The sequence below is a fragment of the Erinaceus europaeus genome, chromosome 3 (genome assembly GCF_950295315.1).
Source record: "Erinaceus europaeus chromosome 3, mEriEur2.1, whole genome shotgun sequence".
In the NCBI taxonomy this organism is placed as follows: domain Eukaryota; kingdom Metazoa; phylum Chordata; class Mammalia; order Eulipotyphla; family Erinaceidae; genus Erinaceus; species Erinaceus europaeus.
Genome location: NC_080164.1, coordinates 95,877,920 through 95,899,431, shown reverse-complemented (window position 1 = coordinate 95,899,431; position 21,512 = coordinate 95,877,920). Strand labels below are relative to the sequence as shown.

Sequence of the window (21,512 nt, the reverse complement as noted above, 5' to 3'; positions counted from 1 at the left end):
GTGTTTTTTTTTCTTTATAAGATTATCAAGTATATACTACATATCTTTTGGGACACTCAAGCCTTTTAATAATTGCTTTTTTGTAGCCTCAGCTCTACAGATCTGTAATTGAAGATGTAATTGAAGGAGTGCGGGACTTATTTGCGGAAGAAGGTATAGAGGACCAAGTCTTAAAAGACTTAAAGCAGGTTTGTAGACAATACAAGTTTTTTTTTTTCTCTGCTTTTTTGCTGCTTTATCCCCAGCTTAACCGTTGATGAATTATAGTGTTAACATATTTTAGTTTGGGATTAACCCACTCACTGTGTTGTCAGCTAACATTTTTTAAAAAGACAAAAATAGAAATAAATATCCTAATAGTTTTTGTTGTTAAAAAGCAAATCTATATATATTTTTTTCTTTAGCTCTGGGAAACAAAGGTTTTGCAGTCTAAAGCAACAGAAGACTTCTTCAGAAACAGCGTCCATTCTCCTTTGTTCACCCTTCAGTTTCCACATGGCTTGCAGCAAACATTGCAATCATCAACAGGTAGGTATAGTTAGTAAACTAGTACTATTTAAGTTAGTATGAAATCTTACTTGGTGGTGATATTTAATTAGATAAGGTAATACTCTTCAGGTGAGAGGGCTTAACTTCAAAACCTTGACTGTTAAATACAGTCAACTGACACCTATATAATTATTGATTTTTACCCCCTCCTCAAATAGTCATCCAAACTAGTTTCTTTTTTCAACCTCTGATACCCAAAAAGAATGACACAACCTTACTTCAGAGGAGTAAGTTCTGTAGCTTGTAAGTTATTAGGGGGACCCCGTTGGTTATTTCAGAGTATTTGACTAGGTCTATTCAACAATAATAGAGTCACCATTGCTGAAGTAGCAGAAAGAAAGGTGGGTGCTTGCATATTCCTATATTCTTTCTCTCTCTTGCTTTTTGTATGTAATTTGAATATGTACTAGAAGCAAAATAGGGAGTCTGTAACTCAGTGGTGACTGCTCAGGCTATCTCATTGTTTCATATGTGTACTATGATGGCTAGAAATTTACCTTACACCTTTAGTCTCCCCTCCCTTTTAGAAATTAGATAGCACAGATAGAAATTGAGAGGGGATTGAGAGAGAGGGAGAGAAAAACACCTGCAGATCTGCTTTACCACTCGTGAAGCTTTCTCCCGCCCCCCATAGATGGGGAGCCAGGTTTGAACTCAGGCCCTTATGCACTGTAATGTGTGTGTTCAGCCAGGTGCTACACTGCCCCCATATACATTTTATCTTTATACTTAGACTTACTAAATCTGGTCCTCTGTTTTTAAGGGAACTATTTGTCCAGAATTATGTATGCCAATTTAAACTGAAAAAGAGTGGCTAATAAAAGAATGCAGTACTTTTACATCTTTCTAGCTTTCATTTTCTATTTTTCTCCCCTGATTATTATTTTTATGCTGTTTTCATGTTTGAATATTGATATGTATGCCTGTCCACACAGACAGACACACACACACACAGACAGACAGACAGACACACACACACACACACACATTTTATAGGCTTAGCTGAAAATCAACAATTCTTCAAGAAGGGAGAGTAGATTTTTTTTATTGGATTGTCATAACTGGATTGTTTATTGCAGATGTGGAAATACTCGTGAAAATCATGTGGGCCAAGATAAAGAGAAAATATGGGACTATTCCTACAGAATGAGAATTTAACTATGACAACAGTGTTAGCTTTCAGAAATGAAAAGTGAATGTTAAATTAGAAAATATAGCATTTACCTGATAGTATGCTTATAAAGTATAATTTTACTCTAAGAATTATCCACTTTCTGCACCCCATAATAACCCTCGGTCCATACTCCCATGGAGTTGAATAGGAAAGCTATCGGGAGGGAATGGGATACGGAGCTCTGGTGGTGGGAATTGTACCCCTCTTATCCTATGGTCTTGTCAGTGTTTCCATTTTATAAATAAATACATTAAAAAAAAACCTGAAAAAAAAAGAGAACCATTCTAATTTTAATGACTAAATTTACTTTATGATACTACTAAAATAACTGGAATATTTTTCAGTAGTTAAAGGGCTTTTGGATATGATTTCTCCCTCCTTTTTATTTATCTTTATTAGTGATCTAACATTGATTTACATAATTATAAGATAATAGGGGTATAATTCCATACACTTCGCACCACCAGAGTTCTGTGTCCCCATCCCCTCCACTGGAAACTGCAGTAATTCTCTCAGGGTCACTGATATAGGCTGATTCTATAGCTATCTATATCTATGTATATATATTTTACTCCCATTTTTCAGCAGTCCTGCCTTCACCTCCTTTCTAAGTCACTCCTGCACCTATTATTACTTCTAGGTGTCTTTCCTTTTACCCATATTCTCTCTCAGATAAGTGAAATAGTGCCTGGATTCCTCTGGTGTTTCCTAGGTTCACTTGCCTTTTAGTGATGGTATAAAAACAAGATTTTTGGTGACAAATACTTTGAGTTCTAGTGGAATGGGGGTACAGAGCCCTCTGGTTTACTTCCCCTATTACTTACCCCTCTGGGAGTGTGGACCAAAAATTCTTTTTTGGGGTGCAGATGGTGGGAGTTGTGGCTTCTGTAATTGCTTCTCCACTGGACATGGACATTGGCAGGTGAATACATACCCCACCTGTTTCTATCTTTCCCTAGTGGGTTAGGGCTCTGGGAGGTGAGGTTCCAGGACGCATTGGTGACCCAGGGAAGCCAGGATGGAATCGTAGTAGCATCTAGAACTTGGTGACTGAAAGGCAGTAAGATGGAAAGCAGGACAAAATGTTTAATAAATAGGAATCATAAAGTAGAAATAGGTGATATTCCTGATGGTCATGAGCAGTGATGGTGGAGAGAGGGATCTGTTAGAGGGCTAGGCCTGATATGGTTTTGCTTTTAACATTAAGTTTTATTGAGACAACTTTTTATACTTATTTTTTAAAATAAAACTAATTTAAATTTTCTGTTTTAAAAATGGTGTTAGAGAATTTAGAGGCTTTTTACTGAGAAGTGACTTGGAGGGCAGTGAATGTGGAGGAGTAAGATGCTGACTTTATCAAAAGCATAGTCAACACTTCAGGTTCATTGTCACAGAAAATTGCAATACTTGATCTTGCTGCAAGATGGTAATATTATCAATGATTTAAATCATAGGATAGTCTTGCAACTAATACATTGATATCTAGTTGACTTTTACGTAGCATTCTATTCTTATTCTGTCTTAGAAGATAGAATAATAGAAATTTAAACAAGACAGCTTTTCTCCTTATTCTCTTCTACATCATTTATAATGAAGTGGTTTAAGAAGAAGTACTTGTATCCTTTAAAAATACGCTATAGACTTTATTTCTTTTTTTCATATCCTAGTATAAGATTATTGAAGTAAACTAGTATCAAAATTGAGGTATTTCCCAATTATATCTAAAGATATGTTTATTAATAAGACAGAGAGAAGGAGGATAGAAGGAACAGGGTAGAGGATAGAAGGAGAGAGGATAGAGAGGAAGAACCAGAGCAACACCTTAGTACACATGATGCCAGGGGTTGAGGACTTCATGCTTGGTAGTCCAATACTCTAGCTGAGAGAGAGAGAGAGAGGAGGGGGGAGGGGGAGAGGGAGAGAGAGGAGGGGGAGAGGGAGAGGAGGGGGAAAGGGAGAGAGGAGGGAGAGAGGAGGGAGGAGGGAGAGAGGAGGGAGGAGGGAGAGAGGAGGGAGGAGGGAGGAAGGAAGGAGGAGGGAGAGAGGGAGGGAGGAGGGAGGAGGGAGAAAGGAGGGAGGAGGGAGAGAGGGAGGGAGGAGAGAGGGAGAGAGGAGAGAGGGAGAGGGAGGGAGAGAGAAAGAGAGAGAGAGTGTGTGTGTACTTTTGTTATTTTAGATTGAGGCAGAGAGAGAGAGAGGGAGAGAACTTCTGTTATTTTAGATTGAGGCAGAGAGTAGAAGAGGCCACAGCACTAAAGCTTCCTTCTGTATGGGGTTGAGCTCAAACCTGGGTTGTGCCGATGGCAAAGCAGCACACAACCCTAGTGAACTATTTTGCCAGGGGTGGTGGGTGGTGTGTGTGTTTGTGTGTGTGTGTGTGTGTGTGTTTGTGTGTCTTTGTATTAATGACTTAATAGTGATTTACAAGACAATAGTAGGGGTATAATTCTGCACTGTTCCCACCATGAGAGTTCTGTGTACCCGTCCTCCTCCAGTGGAAACTGCAATAGTTCTCCCAAGGTCACAGATAAGGTTGACTTTATATCTCTATATTTCTATATCTGTATTTTTTGCCCATTTTTTTCTACGGCCCTGCCTTCACTTCCCAAGTCACACCTACACTTATTACTACTTCTAAGTGTCTTTCCTTTTCTCTCTTCTCTGTCAGATAAGCAAAACAGTACCTGGTTTCCTCTGGTGTTTTCCAGATTTGCTTCCTTTTCAGTGATGGTATAAAACCAAAGATTCCTGGTGACAAATGTTTTGGGTCCCAGTGAAATTGGGGTCTAGAGCCTTCAGGTCATCTTTCCCTTACATTTCTCCCTCTGGGAGTATGGAGAACAAATCTTTTTGGGGTACAGAGGGAAGGACTTCTGGCTTCTGTAATTGCTTCTCCCCTCTATGTGAACATTGACATGTCAATCCATATCCTAGACTGTTTCTATCTTTTCCTAGTGGGGTAGGCAAGCCTTATGCTTTTTAAGGATAATTTTTCTATGGAGGAAATTTTATAAGACTAGATGTTTTAAGAGTATAGTTTCTCATGTTTTCAAGTTTTGAGTTAGCATATCACCTACCACCAAAGTGCCATTTCTTTCCACTGGAGGGCAGTGAGCCTTCAGCTTTTTACATCCCCTTCCCTCCTTTTAGTGTCTGTCTCCTGATCTGGTGATATAGATAAAAGGGTTGCTAATATTTCATCCTTTCTTTTTCCTTGCTTTGCTTCTTAAATCCCAATATATGTGTTCTCACTTGTATGTTTTAAAACATCTGATTAAAACAACGTAATCTAGCTTACTTCTGTATGCTTTGTCTCTTGATTACAACTCAAAGTGTAATTTATAGTGGAATAAATTCTCTCTCTCTCTCTCTGTCTCTCTCTCTCTCTGTGTGTTTGTGTGTGTGTTGTATGTCATTCCTTCACTTCTCCCTTCCTTTTTGCCACCAGGGCTGTCACTGAGGCTCCATGCCAGCATAATGTCTCCACCACTCCTTGCAGCCATTATTCTTTTCTTCTTTTTCTTTGATGGGTGTGGTTGGTTGGAGAGATAAACAACACTGCTCCACTACTTGTGGAGCTTCCTTGCCACAGGTGTTGACCTGGGCTTGAACCTAGGTCCTTGCACAAGGTAACATGCATGTTTCACCAGGCCCTGTCCTATGTTTAAAACTTGCTTGTGTTTTGGGGTCACAGAAGCCCTTTATACTTTGAAACTTGACCTTAAATATCTCCCTTTTCCCTCCCTCCCTTCTTTCCATTTTTCTCCACTCCCTGTTTATTTACCTAGGAGCAAGGTCTTGCCCATGTGGAATTTCACCACTCTGGGCTACTTTTTTATTCTGAAAGAGGCAGGCAGAGAAAGGCATTACACCACCAGAGAATTGTCCAGTCCCCTAGTGCCTTTTGTGTGGTGCTAGGACTTGAAGCTAGGCTGTATGCGTGGCAGGACACTTGCCCTACCCAGAGCATAGCTCTCCGGTTCTTCATCCCCCACCCCCTTTTTTGACTTGGGATTTTGTTTTTACATGATTCCACCACTTCTGGTGGATTCTTCTTTTTTTTTTTTCTCTCTCTCTCTTTCAGACAGACTCCTGGCAAATATTGTTAATATTAATTTAAATAATTATTTATTAATATTACTAAAACATTGTTAATATTGTCTGACATAATATAAGATAGCTGGATCTTGATATCTGTTTCTTAATTCAATCTGTCGTGATATGTTGTTTTAGCTGTAGTATATGAAGAAAATCTAACCTCCTGCAGATAAATAGCTAGAAAATTGTCAGTATTTTAATAGCATGGTTTGATACCATACTAAAACTTAACACGTGTTATAGTGGCTAGTTGCCAAGTGGAATCTGAAACCATATCATTGTATTTAAAAAAAATATTTATTTATTTTGAATAGAGACAAATTGAGAGGTCAGGAGAAGATATGAGAGACAGAGAGAGAGAGAGAGAGAGAGAGAGAGACTTGCAGTACTGTTTTACCACTTGTGAAGCTTCTCTCCTGCAGATAGGAACCAGGGACTTGAACCCAGGTTCTTGTGCAGGGTAATGTGTGCTTTGAAACAGATGCACCACCACCTGGACCCTCGCTGGACTTTTTTTAATGTAAACTTCACAATATGTCCTACATTTTTAATAACTAAATTTCTTAACATGCTTTAATCATATGGAAACTAATCTGTGTTGTGTGGTTGACACATTCTCATTACAAAGGATTTAGAAAATCCTTACTATCACCAGATATCTCTTCAGAAAAGAGTTTTTATTTTTCAGAATTGTTCAGCTCAGAGTTTTGGATATAAAGTTTCTAAATTTCTGATCTTTGCTTGAAAGCTTGAATTTTATCATTGCCAAACAAACACTATTGATTTGTTTTCCTTGAAGTTATGCACATTTAAAATATGTTTGCCAAATATCTAAGTCTGAATAATTATAGTCTCTGTCACTTACTGTTTCAAGTAAAATGGTATTTCTTGAAAAAAGAAGAAGAAACAAGGTCATGTCCCAACTTGAACAGCATGGTACTTTTTCCTTGTACATTCTTCCACACAGAAATGCTTTGTGTTTTTCCCATTTCATCACAACGAGTATTAAGGAAAGTGTACTTTGGGGCTGAAATTTAATAAAAATTAAACTTGTGGATACACCAGTGAAATTTATTTATTTCCTTATATTTTTGTGGGAGTGAGCATGAGAGATGCCAGAGTATAACTCAACTTTGGCACATACTGTGCTTGGGGTCTGGACTGAGGCCCCATTTCTGCTGATTAAATGAGATGTTCCCCAGCCAAGGAAACTCTTAAGAAAGATGGGTTTGTCTTGTACAATTGAGTAGTTTTGGTGCTATTGCCTTAATACAAAGTTGCCATTAGTTTTATTCATCATTGCTTTGCACCATTAGTGCACATAACAATCAAATAGAATAGTTATTTAATGAGAAATGCAAATGTTATATATTTGTAAGTATCATAAATAGATTTTTTAAATTTCAGTTATTTATTTGTTAGATCAGAAATAGAGTTGGGAAGGGAAGATGAAGGGTGAGAGAGACCTGTAACACTACTTTACCGTGGTAAAAGTTCTCCCTTTTGGGTTAGGTGGGGCTTGAGCCAGGGTCCTAACTCATTGTAATGTGTGCTCAACCACTTGTGCCACTGTCGAGCTCCTTATAACATTATATATATATGTATTTATATTTTTTGATATTTTTTATTTGTTTTCCCTTTTGTTGCTCTTGTTTTATTGTTGTAGTTATTGTTGTTGCTATTGATGTAGTTGTTGAATAGGACAGAAAAATGGAGGGGGGGAGACAGAGGAGTAGAGGAAAATAGACACCTACAGACCTGCTTCACCACCTGTGAAGTGACTCTCCTGCAGGTGGGATCCTTACTCAGGTCCTTGCACTTTGCATCACGTGTGCTTAACCCACTGCACTATTGCCCGGCCCCCATAACAATATTTTTAAACTTAGGAACACAAGAATTTTAGGAATCCCAAGAGATTTGTGTGCTATATTTGAGCGCTGTTTTACTTTTTATTTATTTATTTATTTCCTTTTGTTGCCTTTGTTTTTATTGTTGTTGTAGTTATTGTTGATGTCATCGTTGTTGGATAGGACAGAGAAATGGAGAGAGGAGGGGAAGACAGAGGGGGAGAGAAAGATAGATACCTGCAGACCTGCTTCACTGCCTGTGAAGCGACTCCCTTGCAGGTGGGGAGCTGGGGGCTTGAATCAGGATCCTCACGCCGGTCCTTGCGCTTTATGCCATGTGCGCTTAACCCGCTGTACTACCGTCGGCTCCCGCTGTCTTAGTTTTGTTACGATGGCTGTATGTCATGGGGGTATGTGGGGATCTTAAGCATGGCAAGGCAGGAAGCCTACCACATGAGTTAGCTAACCAGCCCCTTGGCCAATTCTTTATTCTTTTTAATTTTATTTTTTCAGTGATTTACAATATTATAATATAATAGGGGTATAGTTCCATACTACTCCCAAAGTGTTGTGCCCCTTCCCACACACCCCACTGAGTATAACCACTATAGTTCTCTCAAGGCCTTGGACAGGCCTTTTCTTAAAATGTCATTTTATTTAAATGGTAGAAGTACAGATGGAGAGAGAAATGAGACAAGAGCACTGCTCAGATCTGGCTTGTGGTTATGTTGAGGATTGAACCTGGGACCTCAGCGCCTCAAGCATGAGAGTCTTCTGCATAAGCATTATGTTGTCTTCCTAGCCTGGCCATTTATTAATTGATTGTTTTCTTAATAAAGAGTTTTTGGAGCTCCTTTCTTATTTTGAATAATAGTCTCTTATCTAATGTGTTTTTTAGTTTTCTTCCTGTATTGTCTTCTCATTCTCTTGATATTATCTTTGAAAAACAGCTTAAATTAACTTAAATTGATTATTTTTCAGCTAGATCACTGCTCACCTGTAGCTGTTGGTAGTGTGGGGGTTCAACCTGAGACCTCTTGGGTAAAAATTCAGTGTGTTAATGTTGTACTATTTCTCTTGATCCAGTTTCTTTTTGCCTTCACTGGGGCTTGAATGCCCTGGGCTGACTTTATCATATAGAGACAGAGATACAGAGACAGTGAGAGATAGCACTGCACCAAAGCTTCCTCCTGTGCTGTGAAGGCTGAAGTAATTTTAGTGAACTTCAGCTTATCAGTTATTTCTTTGATGCATTGAGCCATTAGTATTGTATTTAAAATGTCATGGATATTTACTGTCAACTATAAAACAAACAAGAAGAAAATAAAAATGTTGTGGCTATAGTAAAGATCATCTAGATTTTTCTCTTATGTTTCTCCTAGGACTTTCATAGTTATGCATTTTACATTTTGGTCTGTGGTCCGCTTTGAGTTAATTTTTTGTGCAGGGTGTACAGTATTTATCTAGATTAATTATTATAATTATTTTTTGCCTCTAGGGTTATTACCCTGGTTTTTATTTGCCTTGGTGCCTGCACTACGAATCCACTGCTCCTAGAGGTGGTCTTTTTTCCATTGTTGTTGTTGCTGCTGTTGTTGGATAGGACAGAGAAATTGAGGGGGAGAGAGAGATAGACCTACTTCACCTGTAGACCTACTTCACCACTTGTGAAGTGACCCACCTGCAGGTGGGGAGCCAGGTGCTTGAACCAGAATCTTTGTGCCGCCATTGCACATACTATATGCATTTAACCTGATGCGCTACCTCCTGGCCCCCTAGATTATTTGCTATTCTAATGTTGCATTGGCTGTCCAATTGTTCCAGCATCATTTGTTGAAGACTGTTTTCACTCTCTTTATTTTTATGACCTTTGTTCCTTTATCAAAGATAATTGACTATGATTATGTGTGTTTTTATTATCTTGTTGATTTGTCCTTTCAGTTCCACCATACTGTCTTGATTAGTGCTGCTTTATAATACCTCTTGGAGTCAGTTCTCTAAGTTTGTTTTTCTCATTGACTCTTTTTTTTTTTTTTTTTTTTTCCTCCAGGGTTATTGCTGGGCTCGGTTTCTGCACTATGAATCCACCGCTCCTGGAGGCCATTTTTCCCCCTTTTTGTTGCCCTAGTTGTTGCAGCCTCGTAGTGGTTATTATTGCCATTGTTGACGTTGCTTTGTTGTTGGATAGGACAGAGAGAAATGGAGAGAGGAGGGGAAGACAGAGAGAGAGGGGAGAGAAAGATAGACACCTGCAGACCTGCTTCACCGCCTGTGAAGCGACTCCCCTGCAGGTGGGGAGCCGGGGGCTCGAACCGGGATCCTTATGCCGGTCCCTGCGCTTTGCGCCACGTGCGCTTAACCCACTGCGCCACCGCCCGACTCCCTCTCATTGACTCTTGTACTGGATATTCTAGGTCATTTGTGTATAATTCACTTTTGATAAGAGAAATCGAATTCTTTTATTTCTTATTATTTTTATTTTTTAAAAATATTTATTTTATTTATTCCCTTTTGTTGCCCTTGTTGTTTTATTGTTGTAGTTATTATTGTTGTTGTCGTTGTTGGATAGGACAGAGAGAAATGGAGAGAGGAGGGGAAGACAGAGAGGAGGAGAGAAACATAGACACCTGCAGACCTGCTTCACCGCCTGTGAAGCGACTCCCCTGCAGGTGGGGAGCCGGGGTTCAAACCGGGATCCTTATGCCGGTCCTTGTGCTTTGCGCCACCTGCGCTTAACCCGCTGCGCTACAGCCTGACTCCCTTGAGAAATGGAATTCTATTATTACCTCAGAATAACAGGTGTAAACTAGGACTATCCTGGATAAACTGGATAATGAAGTCACCTTGTTTAATGTTAATTTGTTTATAGGGCAGTTAAAATAATCTTCTATTCAGTCTGTGTCAGTTTTCAAAAAAATTAAACCAATAGTCATACTATTTCCATATTACTCATGGGTTTAATAAAAGGAAAAACAGGAATATTGAGAAGTTTGTGAGCTTTGTCTTTGAGCATCAAAGTTCATAAGCTTTAGGTATAAACTGTATGCTCAATTATTCTTGAACTTAGATCTAATGAAAATTACAGTAGGGCTCTTGGTTCTTACTATAACTCAGCATAGGCTATTCAGTTTGATCATGAAGAAATATCCATATGCTAACGAATCATAAATAAGGAATTGTATCTCTTGAATTCTGTGGCTTGAATATTAAGATTTGGAATGGCTCAAAGCAGGATCAGACTTGGGAAATTAACTGACTCAATATATCAAAGAATTTTTCATGATTATTTAAGGAAAAATGCACCTATAAGTATCAGTGTTATGCCCTATTATCTGTTTAAAAAATTTCATAAACTATAGTTGTGGGATTAAATTCTCTCTGTGAAATTTAGTGTTTCTAGAATATATATGTACAAAGACCAATTTTTGAAGCTTTTAGTTTAGGCAAAAAACACAGTCATTTAAAACTTGCTTGGCTATTTGAAATCACCTTGGACATTTAAAAAATGTGTTTTATGCATACATAATAGTGTATGTAATTTATGGACACATATGAATAATGCTTATGATATGTAATTTTAGTATCAGAATTCAATAGGAACCCCACAAAACTTCAATATAAAACTGTTAATTCATTGCTTTTATTCTAATGGCTGTAAAGAAACTCTTTAACAACTCTGTTTGATTTAAGTAAGTACAGAGAATTATCTTCCAGGATTTATTGCAGGGTATTTAAAAGAGGAGGATTGTTGCTAATTTTCCTCAAGAAATTCATTTAATTCTTTCAGACATTGTGTTAACAGATTTTTGTTTCCTCTTAGGCTATGGCTTAAGCTGTGCCAGCTTAAGCTGTGCTCCCTTCAGCTAATTAAGACTAATATCATTGTGTTGCTGACATTCCAACTCTTTCTAATTTAGCCTTTCTAAAAGAATGCTTGTTAATAAGTAAAGCCATAGATGAATAGAGGATAAAAATAATTTTTTGCTTCATTAACCATCAATCTCTAGCCTCACATTTGTAGTCTTAACATGGAAAAAATGGGTTGTTTAAAAAAATAATTGCTTTACTGAGCTATTTGTTGTAAGGGGTGGAGCCATTCTTGTTTTGGAAATAGGTCATTGGTGGATAGTTTCTTTCATGAACTATGTGACAAAGGGTCATAATAAACTATAGTTAATGCATATGTGATCATCAAAATGCTGGGAATTTTTTTCTTTCTTTTGTAAAAGACAGGTCATTCTTTGAGCAGCCATGTTCAACTAGGTAAGATAAACCTTGAGATAAGGTTTAAGATTACATTGGTCAATAGAAAGCCTTTTGTTAGAGTTATAATTTTTTGGCTTAATTTTAATAATTGCAGCTGTTGGGCCAATCATATAAATGCACTACAAGTGGTTTGGTACTTGGCATAGAGATTGTTAGATGACCATATATGTATCATCTCATTAATGCAGGCTGAGTTGGTGTTTTCCGGATAACTTGTCTTCTCATATTTTTCTTTCAAAATATTCTAAATAATTTTGCAGGAAATCAATGAATAGATACTCATTTTGAACTTAAACATTTTCTAGCGGGTATATGTTGGACTCTGTATTTTTGCCCAGTAGGATGGATAGTCTTTTGGAAATGTGCCACTTTAACAAGCATGATTTTTTTTCCCACTATGGAAGTTGTAATGGAGATTTAGTGCTACATTGATATATGAAAGATACCCTGGGTATTTTGAGTGGATTTCTAAAATGTAATGTACTTGATTACGATCAAGTATTTTATTTGGGTACTTGAGTTAGTTTACTTGTAAAATATATATTTTTATTGGTAAAATAATAATAAAAAACTTATTTATTTTGGATAGAGACAGAGAAATTGAGAGGGAAGTGAGAGGTAGAGGGGGACAGAGAGAGACACCTGTAGCACAGCTTTACTGCTCTTGAAACTTTTCCCTGCTGGTGGGGACCGGGGGCTTGAACCTAAGTCCTTGCATGCTGTAATATGTGTAATATGTGTACTCTAGCAGGTGTGCCACCGCCCAGCCCCAGTACTGTTATTATTATTTTTTAACCTCACACGGAACTAGGACATTTAGAATTCACCGTGGTTGAATATGCTAGTGATGGACAATATTTTTTAAAAAATAAGCTATAAAATAACAGTTTTGTTAAGTTGGTAAATTCTAACAAATAAGTAATGTATGGATTTGTTTTGTTTTCTATGCAGCATCGTTAGTTATTCCTGCTGGTAGAACTCTTCCTACTTTTACCACAACAGAATTGGTATGTAGTTTATTTAAAATCTGTTTTAAAGAATATGCCCCACTTTTAGTGAGTGGTCACAGAGATCTGGGCATAATTTAATTTTTGAGTGTATTATTGAATGTGAAAAGATGTGGTAATGGTTGGGGAGATAAGAACAGCTTCTATAACAATAGATATAGTGAAAATTCAGGAGTTCCAGAGTTGATATATTTATTTTTAACTAAGCTTCCCTGTCTTTCAGTGCAGTTGTTAGTATCTGCCAAGATTGTACTAACAAAGTTAGTAACTTTATGAAATTATATTGTGTGAAGTTTTGATACATGGTATAAATACTGTATGGTTGGTAAATTCCAAATAGACAATTCTGAACATTTCCCCCCTCATTTGCCCCTAGAACTGAACCACAGCACAGTGTTTCTTTTTATTTAAGTGGAATATTTTTGTCATTTTTAAAAAAATCTTCGTGCAATAGAGGTTTGGGTATAGATTTCCTCACAGTATTTTGAGGCAGAAAATAAAGTTAAAGCGTATGTAGAATAATGAAGTTTTAAGGATAGAAATAGCATGTTATCTCTTTTCTTTAATGGCACTAGTACTATCTGATCCACAAACTAATTTTCTTTTAGCCCATGAGCTAGCTTTTTTTTTTTAAAGAATTTATTTTCTAATTTTTAAATTATCTTTACTTATTTATTGCATAGAAACAGCCAGAAATGGAGAGAGAAGGGGGAGACAGAGTGAAGGAGAGAGACAGAGACATCTGTAGTCCTGCTTCACCACTTGCAAAGCTTTCCCCCTGCAGGTGGGAACCAGGACCTTGAACCTGGTCCTTGTGCACTGTAATGTGTGCACTCAACCAGGTGTGCCACTACCTGACCCCATGAGCTAGCTTTCTAAGTTAACAGGATTAATTTGCCATTTGTCTCCTCTTCTTCATTATAATTAAACAAAAAAAATTATAACTCACACCTGAATTTTGGGAAGAATGGTGCTGCTTTTGATAAGATATTAATGAAGACCCAGCTTTGATGTTGAAATACCTTTATTCTTAATAAAAATATGCTTGTAAAAAATAAAAACAAGTTTACAAAATAAAAATAGAACAAAACCTATAGTGTTACATCCTAAAAATAACTTTTTATACTATTTGATGTATATCCACTTAGACTTTTATAAAAATTGTATTAATTTAGGGTAAAAAGTAGGATAATTCTATAGGGTTAGGGAGATAGCATAATAGTTATGCAAAACACCTTTTCTAAATATTTATTTATTCCCTTTTGTTGCCCTTTTTTTTATTGATGTCATCATTGTTGGATAGAATGGAGAAAAATGGAGAGAGAGGAGGGGAAGATGGGGGAGAGAAAGATAGACACCTGCAGACCTGCTTCACTGACTGTGAAGTGACTCCCCTGCAGGTGGGGAGCTGGGTACTTGAACTGGGATCCTTATGCCAGTCTTTGTGCTATGCACCACCTGTGCTTAACCCACTGTGCTACCACCAGACTCCTGCAAAACACCTTTTTATGCCCACGGTTCCAGTGTCCCAAGCTCAGTCCTCAACACCACCAGGAGCAAAAACCAAAAAAAAAAAAAAAAACAGATTAAAAAAGAAAAGATCTTTGTTTTCTACTCTTTGTACTTTTCAAACCTAGTATAAATGTACCTTTTTCAATGCAAATTAAATATTTATTAATTTTACTGACTATAGTTGAATCTTTTGTTGATTGACATTTAAATTATTTCCTTTTTTCTAGCATAACATTAATTATAAAGGTAGATGGATGTCTCTGTATTATGATAATCAGATAATTAAGATAAATTTTTAGAAGTAGATTTTCTTTTTTTCTTTTTTTATTTCTTTATTGGGGAATTAATGTTGTACACCTGACAGTAAGTACAATAGTTTGTACATGCATAACATTTCCCAGTTTTCCATATAACAATATAACCCTCACTAGGTCCTCTGTCATCCTTTTTGGACCTCTATTCTCCCCTCACCCACCCCAGAATCTTTCACTTTGGTGCAATACACCAATTCCAATTCAGGTTCTAAGAAGTAGATTTTCTGGTTCAGAGATCATACATGTTTTTAATTTTGGTATTTATTGTAAATTACTCTCCAGAATAATTTTTACCTTATACCATCAAATGGTGGGTGGCCTGAGTGGTTATATCATTATGAACATTGATTGTTACTAACCATTGTCTGAAATTTTTGCATATCTTCTAGGCAAAAATTTTTTCTTATTGTTTCAAAAGATCTAAAATCCTAAGGTTAAAAATTTCCAAAATACCTCATAGCAGAGGACACTCAGAACCCCATTCCTCTTCTCAAGTAGAAACAGTAGCATTAACCCCCCTACTCTGATGTCCTCAGTATCCTTAGGGAGCAAGGGCTTCTGGGTGCCCAACACCATCAGGACAGGGATTGCCTGCAGGACCACCAGAAGCCTCCCGATTCTAAACTTGTTTCTAAGATGCTGCTACTGTTGTTCAGACAATGGTGTGGTCTCTCCCACAGACAGAGGAGAGTTACAAATGAAGGGAGTTGAGTTCCATCCCCGGCAGAGTATGTCTGGTTCTTTCTCTCCTCTTATTTTTCTCATTAATAAAAAAAATTCTAAAAAATATTTCCAAAATAAAGATTACATATTGAAAATTTAAAAATTATATATTATCATATGACCTACTTAAAATATCATTTATCATCAACTTAAAGAACATAGTACTCCCATAAACAGCTGTGGTTCTTTTATTTGACTTATGAAGAATTGGTCCAGACAAAGCTATGTACTAGGAAAGTTTTATGAGCCAATATTTGTTCTTTTTATTAATAGTTACAGACTTTGGTGCTAATAGAGTTTTTATCCTTTATGAGGTGATATAGATCAAATATTAAATAGACATTTTGTTTAAAAAAACTTAGTCCTAATTCTAATGATACCTTTTTTTTTTTGTATGAGAGAGAAAAGGCACAAGTAAGTCTCTTTTCTGATTTTCTAATATGGTTTTTTTTTTTATATTTTAGGGCACCTCAAACTCCAGTGCAAACTTTAATTTTCCAGGTTATCCTATTCCCGTACCAGCAGGTGTGACACTGCAGACTGCATCTGGTAAGAGTTCAGTCAGAATATAATTTGTTTGTAGTATGGTACTGACCTCTGGATATTAACTTTTCATCATTTTTAATTAACTGTGTACTGTAAGTTACTATTGAAGTTGTAGGAATTTTTAATAAATCTTACTTGAAAAGTAACAGTAAATGAGGGTAATTATTGTTATATGGAGATAGTCTACCACAAGATGCTATGCTGGTGTGTTTTGTATTTCATTCTCAATTCTTTTCCCTTGATAGGGAAGTATCTATTTTCCCAACATTCATAAGGTGCTTTATATACGTTTTATCCATTTTAAGTCAGTTACTTACATTTTGATAAATATAGAATTGCTTATTTATCTGAGTCCACTAGTTCTAACCAAGAATAACTAAAGATTATATTGGTTATCCTTTGCATTCTTGTCTTGTTGAAGATTATATATCATAATAGAAAGAATATCCAAAAAGTCTGGACATTATTCAGCCTATACTTTTTTAAGTTACTGCTTCTCTTTTGGAAAGGGAATCATATCTCTTCTTTGGGAGTGTTAAAAAGTTTACAAAAAACTTAAAGCACCAAACTCAATGCTCAAACAATAATTTCTTTTTTTTTCCCCTCTTCCATTACACTTAAAGGCATGATGGAGAAAAATTGCCAACTTTTGAAATTAATAAGCCTTTTTTTTGGGGGGGGTTAGTCTTCATTGTCATATGGTGCTTTACTCCTTGAGAATATGAAACACATTTTGCCTGATTATATTTGTTAAAATCTCAGTTATATCTGTAACATTTTAATTTGTCAAGTAGTGGCAGAAGTTTATGGAGTAAATACTGGTGGTCTGCATGTATGGATCTGAAGATAAACTATATAAGCAACAGTGATAAAGGCTAGCATTAGAGCAACACATGTTTTCTTTATAAAATAAGAGCAATATGTATTCATTATAGACAATAAACGATCTAAAGAATAAAAGAAAAGCTCCTGGAGATAACCACTGATACCATTCCTCCCAATGAGTTGCACATGAGGTTGTTTTAAAGAAGAAAGTAGAATTCTGTTTCACTTACATTTTTATTTTCTTCATTTTAAGGTCACCTCTATAAAGTCAATTTACCAATTGTGGTGACGCAGACGCCTGGAAGAACAAATATTCTTCAGCATCCAATCCAGCAAGTATTTCAGCAGCTTGGGCAAGCTCCAGTAATACAGACAAGTGTTCCACGACTGAATCCATGTTTTCTTCAAGCAGCTACTGCAAAATCACAGAGAATGGAGACTGTGCTTCAACAACCGACAGTTCTCTATCCTGGGATGATAGATCAGAAACATTTAGAACATGCCACTGGTGATATACTTGTACCTCCTGGAAATGAGCATAAAATAACATCTGAAGCTTTACTGAGTCAGCCAGAAGGCCCTCAGTATGTCAGTTTTCCAGGTGTTGTATTTCCTTCACAGGTCTCTCAAACAAATTCTACCATAGAGCCAATGCTCAGTGCTTCCGCTAGCATGATTCAAAATCTGCATGGAAGGCCCCTCTCCACAGACTCTCAGGTGATTCTGCATCAGCACAGGTCTGATGTTCTTAAAAATAGGAGCTTTGGATGTGATTCTGTAAAGCAGTCAAGAAACACTGAGGAAGCCAGCACCCTACCTGTCTCAGAGAAGGTAGTTATACACGCAGTTTTATAGCATCAGGGGACAAATAGTGGTTCGTGTATAGATACTCTGAGTGTTTGAAGTTTACTTAGAGTATATATTTTTCTCTTTAGGAGATTGTCTCATTATTGTTTTTTTAGTGGTCAGTTTTCAGAGTACTCATGCTAAGTATTTATTTTCCATTTTTATTGGGAGGGATTAGTAGTTTACAGTACAGTTCTTGACATAGTTAAGTACTTCTTAGCTTTTCATTTCAATTAATGAGTTAGAATGTTTCCTTAAAAATGTATGTTTAAGGTAACCCATTTTGCCTCTCCCATATACTGAGGATTTTTTTTTATTCCCTTTTGTTGCTCTTGGTGTTTTATTGTTGTTGTAGTTATTGTTGTTGTTAATTGATGTCATTGTTGTTGGATAGGACAGAGAGAAATGGAGAGAGGAGAGGAAGATGGGGAGAGAAAGATAGACACCTGCAGACTTGCTTTACCACTTGTGAAGTGACTCCCCTACAGGTGGGGAACCTGAGGCTCCAACTGGGATCTTTAAACCGGCCCTTGTGCTTCGTGCCATGTGTACTTAACCCACTGTGCTACCGCCCAACTCCCAGGATTTTTTTTTCTATAGATATAATGTAAAAGACTTAGAAACCGATGCTAGAACTTAAATGAGTAAAGTAACTCATAATCATATCTAAGCGAAAGAGGTTAAAAGTTTTTTTCCCCTGCTCTATTTAATTTTCTCAAGCTCCCACATGAAAGTTACTCTATATGAGAAGTGATCATGCTATTAGGTATTTTGTTTTTCTCTGCCTCCTAAAATACTAATGAGCTTTCCTTTGGAACTTGCATCATTTAAAATAGCTTCTAATTATTTTTCCACACTTAGAATAGGTTTAAATGATTAGTTTCTAAGGAATTTATAATGGTGATAAAGTCACAGAGAATTTTGGATAATAAAATTAAAAACCTTGTGCTGTTTCTTTAAAAATGTAAAATGTATCAATTCCACAGACTCTCAGGTGTGACTTGTAGCACATAATTTAAGAATTGTGTCTCTATTAATACATGGCTTAGTGGTCCTCTAGAAGTGCTATATAAGTTTGTAGTAATGGATAATTAAGTGCCACCTTGACATTTTCCTAGGTAGAGGAGGAAAGATAGTATAGTGATGGCTAGTAAATGAAGAAATGATTATCAGTAACCTTTTCAGCTCTTTTATAATGTTTTGGGTGCTAAAATCTGTAAAGTCTTAGTAAATCTTAGTTTAGGTGTAAGTTAATAAGATTGAAATGTTTTTTTTTTGGTCTTTAAATTTTTTTTGTTTCCTAGTAATATATAGAACTAAAGAAATGTAGACAAAGCTCATACTTATGCAGTATCTGGTATTAAGGCAAAAATATATGCAAATTTAAAATTAGTATTTGTTTTCATCCCTTACAACTTTTGTAGACCTTTTTTCCCCTCCTGGCCTCTCTATGAACTTTGCAGATTTTTGGTGTTAGGATTGAAGGACATATTCAACTATTACTTATTACATGTCATCTTGACTTTCTTTTGATAGGGGAAAATAGATTAGTTAAGGGAGATTAAGCAAGGGTTGTTTAGAGGATAGTGGTTGAGAACTTAAGCTTTGACACCACAAGGTTCAAATTTCAGATTCATTTATAAGCAAGCTATGTAAAATGACTCTCTAAAACTCAGTTATAGCTTGTAAACTGTCTACAATCATCCTTGTAACTTTTAGAATTATCAAAGATGATGTATATAGAGTCTTAATAGTTTCTGGCACCATAGTAAGCTTTAGAGAAGTGCTATTATGTTATATGAAATGGTGATATATTGGGTACCTTCTCCTGAAATTTGTAAGCCAATTTTAAAATAGATCTATATCTAAAGCACAAAATCCAAATGTATAAAAATATTGCTTAGTACACTTTAAAATTAGTTTTCTGACAGGCTGGGGGTATGAGTCCAGCTGCCAACACTCATGTCCAGCAGAGAAGCAATTACAGAAGCCAGAACTCCCACCATCTGCACCTCATAAAGGATTTTGGCCCATATCCCTCAGAGGGATAAATGATAGGGAAAGATGGCTAGAGGGCTGTGAACTCTGTCTTCATCAGGTGCAAGAGAAAGAAGAGAAAAAAACAAAAACAAAACAAAACCAACAAAACAAATAAGCAAACAAACAAAAAAAAAACAACAACCCCAAAATGTCATTCAGAAGTAGCATTCAGAAGTAGTAACAGGTGTAGGTATGACTTAGAAAAGAATGTAGGACTATAGAAAAAATGGGTTATAGAAATAATATATTTATTATAAGTAATAATAGTTATAGCTGTAGAAATAATAGTCAACTTTTATCTGTGACCTTGGGAGAACTAATGCAGTTTCCAATGGAGGGAATAGGGGACATAGAACTCTGCTGGTAGGTAAGGTATGGAATTATACCCCTGTTGTTATCTTGTAATTTTGCAAATTAGTATTAAATCTTTAATAAATCAAAAATAACATTTACAGTCATAAAAAGCTTTCTGTCAGATGCCTTCAAAATAGTTTTATGGTGAAGTTTATAATTTTTCAAAGATTAAAAGTTTTTTTTGGTAAGTAGCTTTTCAGAAAATCTTATTGCTTAGAGCAAGTTAGCTGTACTTACTTTTCTTATTTTGACTTGGGGAAATTTCTATACCTATGCATCTCATTGCTTAAAAAATTTATTCCTGACAACTTTTGTTATGCTTCTATTTTAAAGTACACATTTCTATGTTTATTTTTTTCTCAGTGTTCAAATTTTCTTTTTAACCATATCATTTTAACTAGAAGCCCATGTCTTCATGGGAGCTTCAGAAGTAGTTGTAGGAGAGAAACGTGTATGGCAGTGTACCATCCTTGACTCCTTTTCACCTTGCCTGTCCTCTTCATGGAGCAGTCTCATTACTCAAACTCCAAACACTGTTACTTCTGCTGTGCTATCTTTTTTTTTTAATTTTCCTGACTGCACCCTCTTAGCTTCTTCATGGGTTCTTTTTTATATGTCTCTGCTGTTTCTTTGGGTTTGTTCTCAGTCCCATTCTCTTCTCCATATTTGCCCCGGGCAGTCTTCCTGCATGGCCATGGTTTTAACTAGCACCTATTTTTGATGACTCCATTTTCAACCCTATTACAACTGTGAATTTGATGGAGTGTTGGCTTTTCAGATAGCTCTGCATGGGAATCCCAACAATTCCTTCTTTCTCATGATAGAGAATGCATGATACCATTGTTTCCCAAGTTCTCCCAAGGTCACAGGCATGGGTTGACTATTATTTCCATAACTGTCTGTTTATATATATTTTCCCATGTTTTCCCTGTAGTCCTGCTTTCTCTTCCTTTCTAAGTCACACCTACTCTGGTTACTACTACTACTACTACTGCTAATACTTTTTTTTTTTTTTGCCTCCAGGCTTATTGCTGGGGCTCAGTGCCTGCACCATGAATCCACTGTTCCTGGAGGCTATTCCCCTGCCCTTTTGTTGCCCTTGTTGTTTTATCATTGTTGTGGTTATTATTATTGTTGCCATTGATGTCATCGGACAGAGAGAAATGGAGAGAGGAGGGGAAGACAGAGAGGGGGAGAGACACCTGCAGACCTGCTTTACTGCTTGTAAACCCCATGCAGGTGGGGAGCCAGGGTCTTGAACTGGGATTCTTAGGCCGGTCTTTGCTGTTACTTCTTAATGTCCTTTCTTTCCTTTTCTCTCTCTGATACCTGATGGACTTGGAATTCAAACCCCTCTGTTCATCTTCCCCTAACATTTCTCCCTCTCTGGGCGTATGAATCAAAATTCTTT

At 36.6% G+C, this 21,512-nt stretch overlaps 1 protein-coding gene across 2 annotated transcripts in view; it reads left to right on the top strand.

The window, feature by feature from the left end:
- GTF2A1L (general transcription factor IIA subunit 1 like) overlaps positions 1–21,512 on the top strand; it is a 93,761-nt gene that overhangs the window by 6,300 nt on the left and 65,949 nt on the right. Inside the window, exons 2-6 of one of the 2 annotated variants that reach the window (XM_060187701.1) lie at positions 87–188; positions 405–528; positions 12,886–12,941; positions 15,955–16,039; positions 17,115–17,578. In XM_060187701.1, the coding sequence (XP_060043684.1) occupies positions 87–188; positions 405–528; positions 12,886–12,941; positions 15,955–16,039; positions 17,115–17,578 (831 nt within the window). Of the gene's footprint in view, positions 1–86; positions 189–404; positions 529–12,885; positions 12,942–15,954; positions 16,040–17,114; positions 17,693–21,512 lie in introns of both variants that reach the window. The other variant, XM_007531611.2, reaches the window with a different exon arrangement.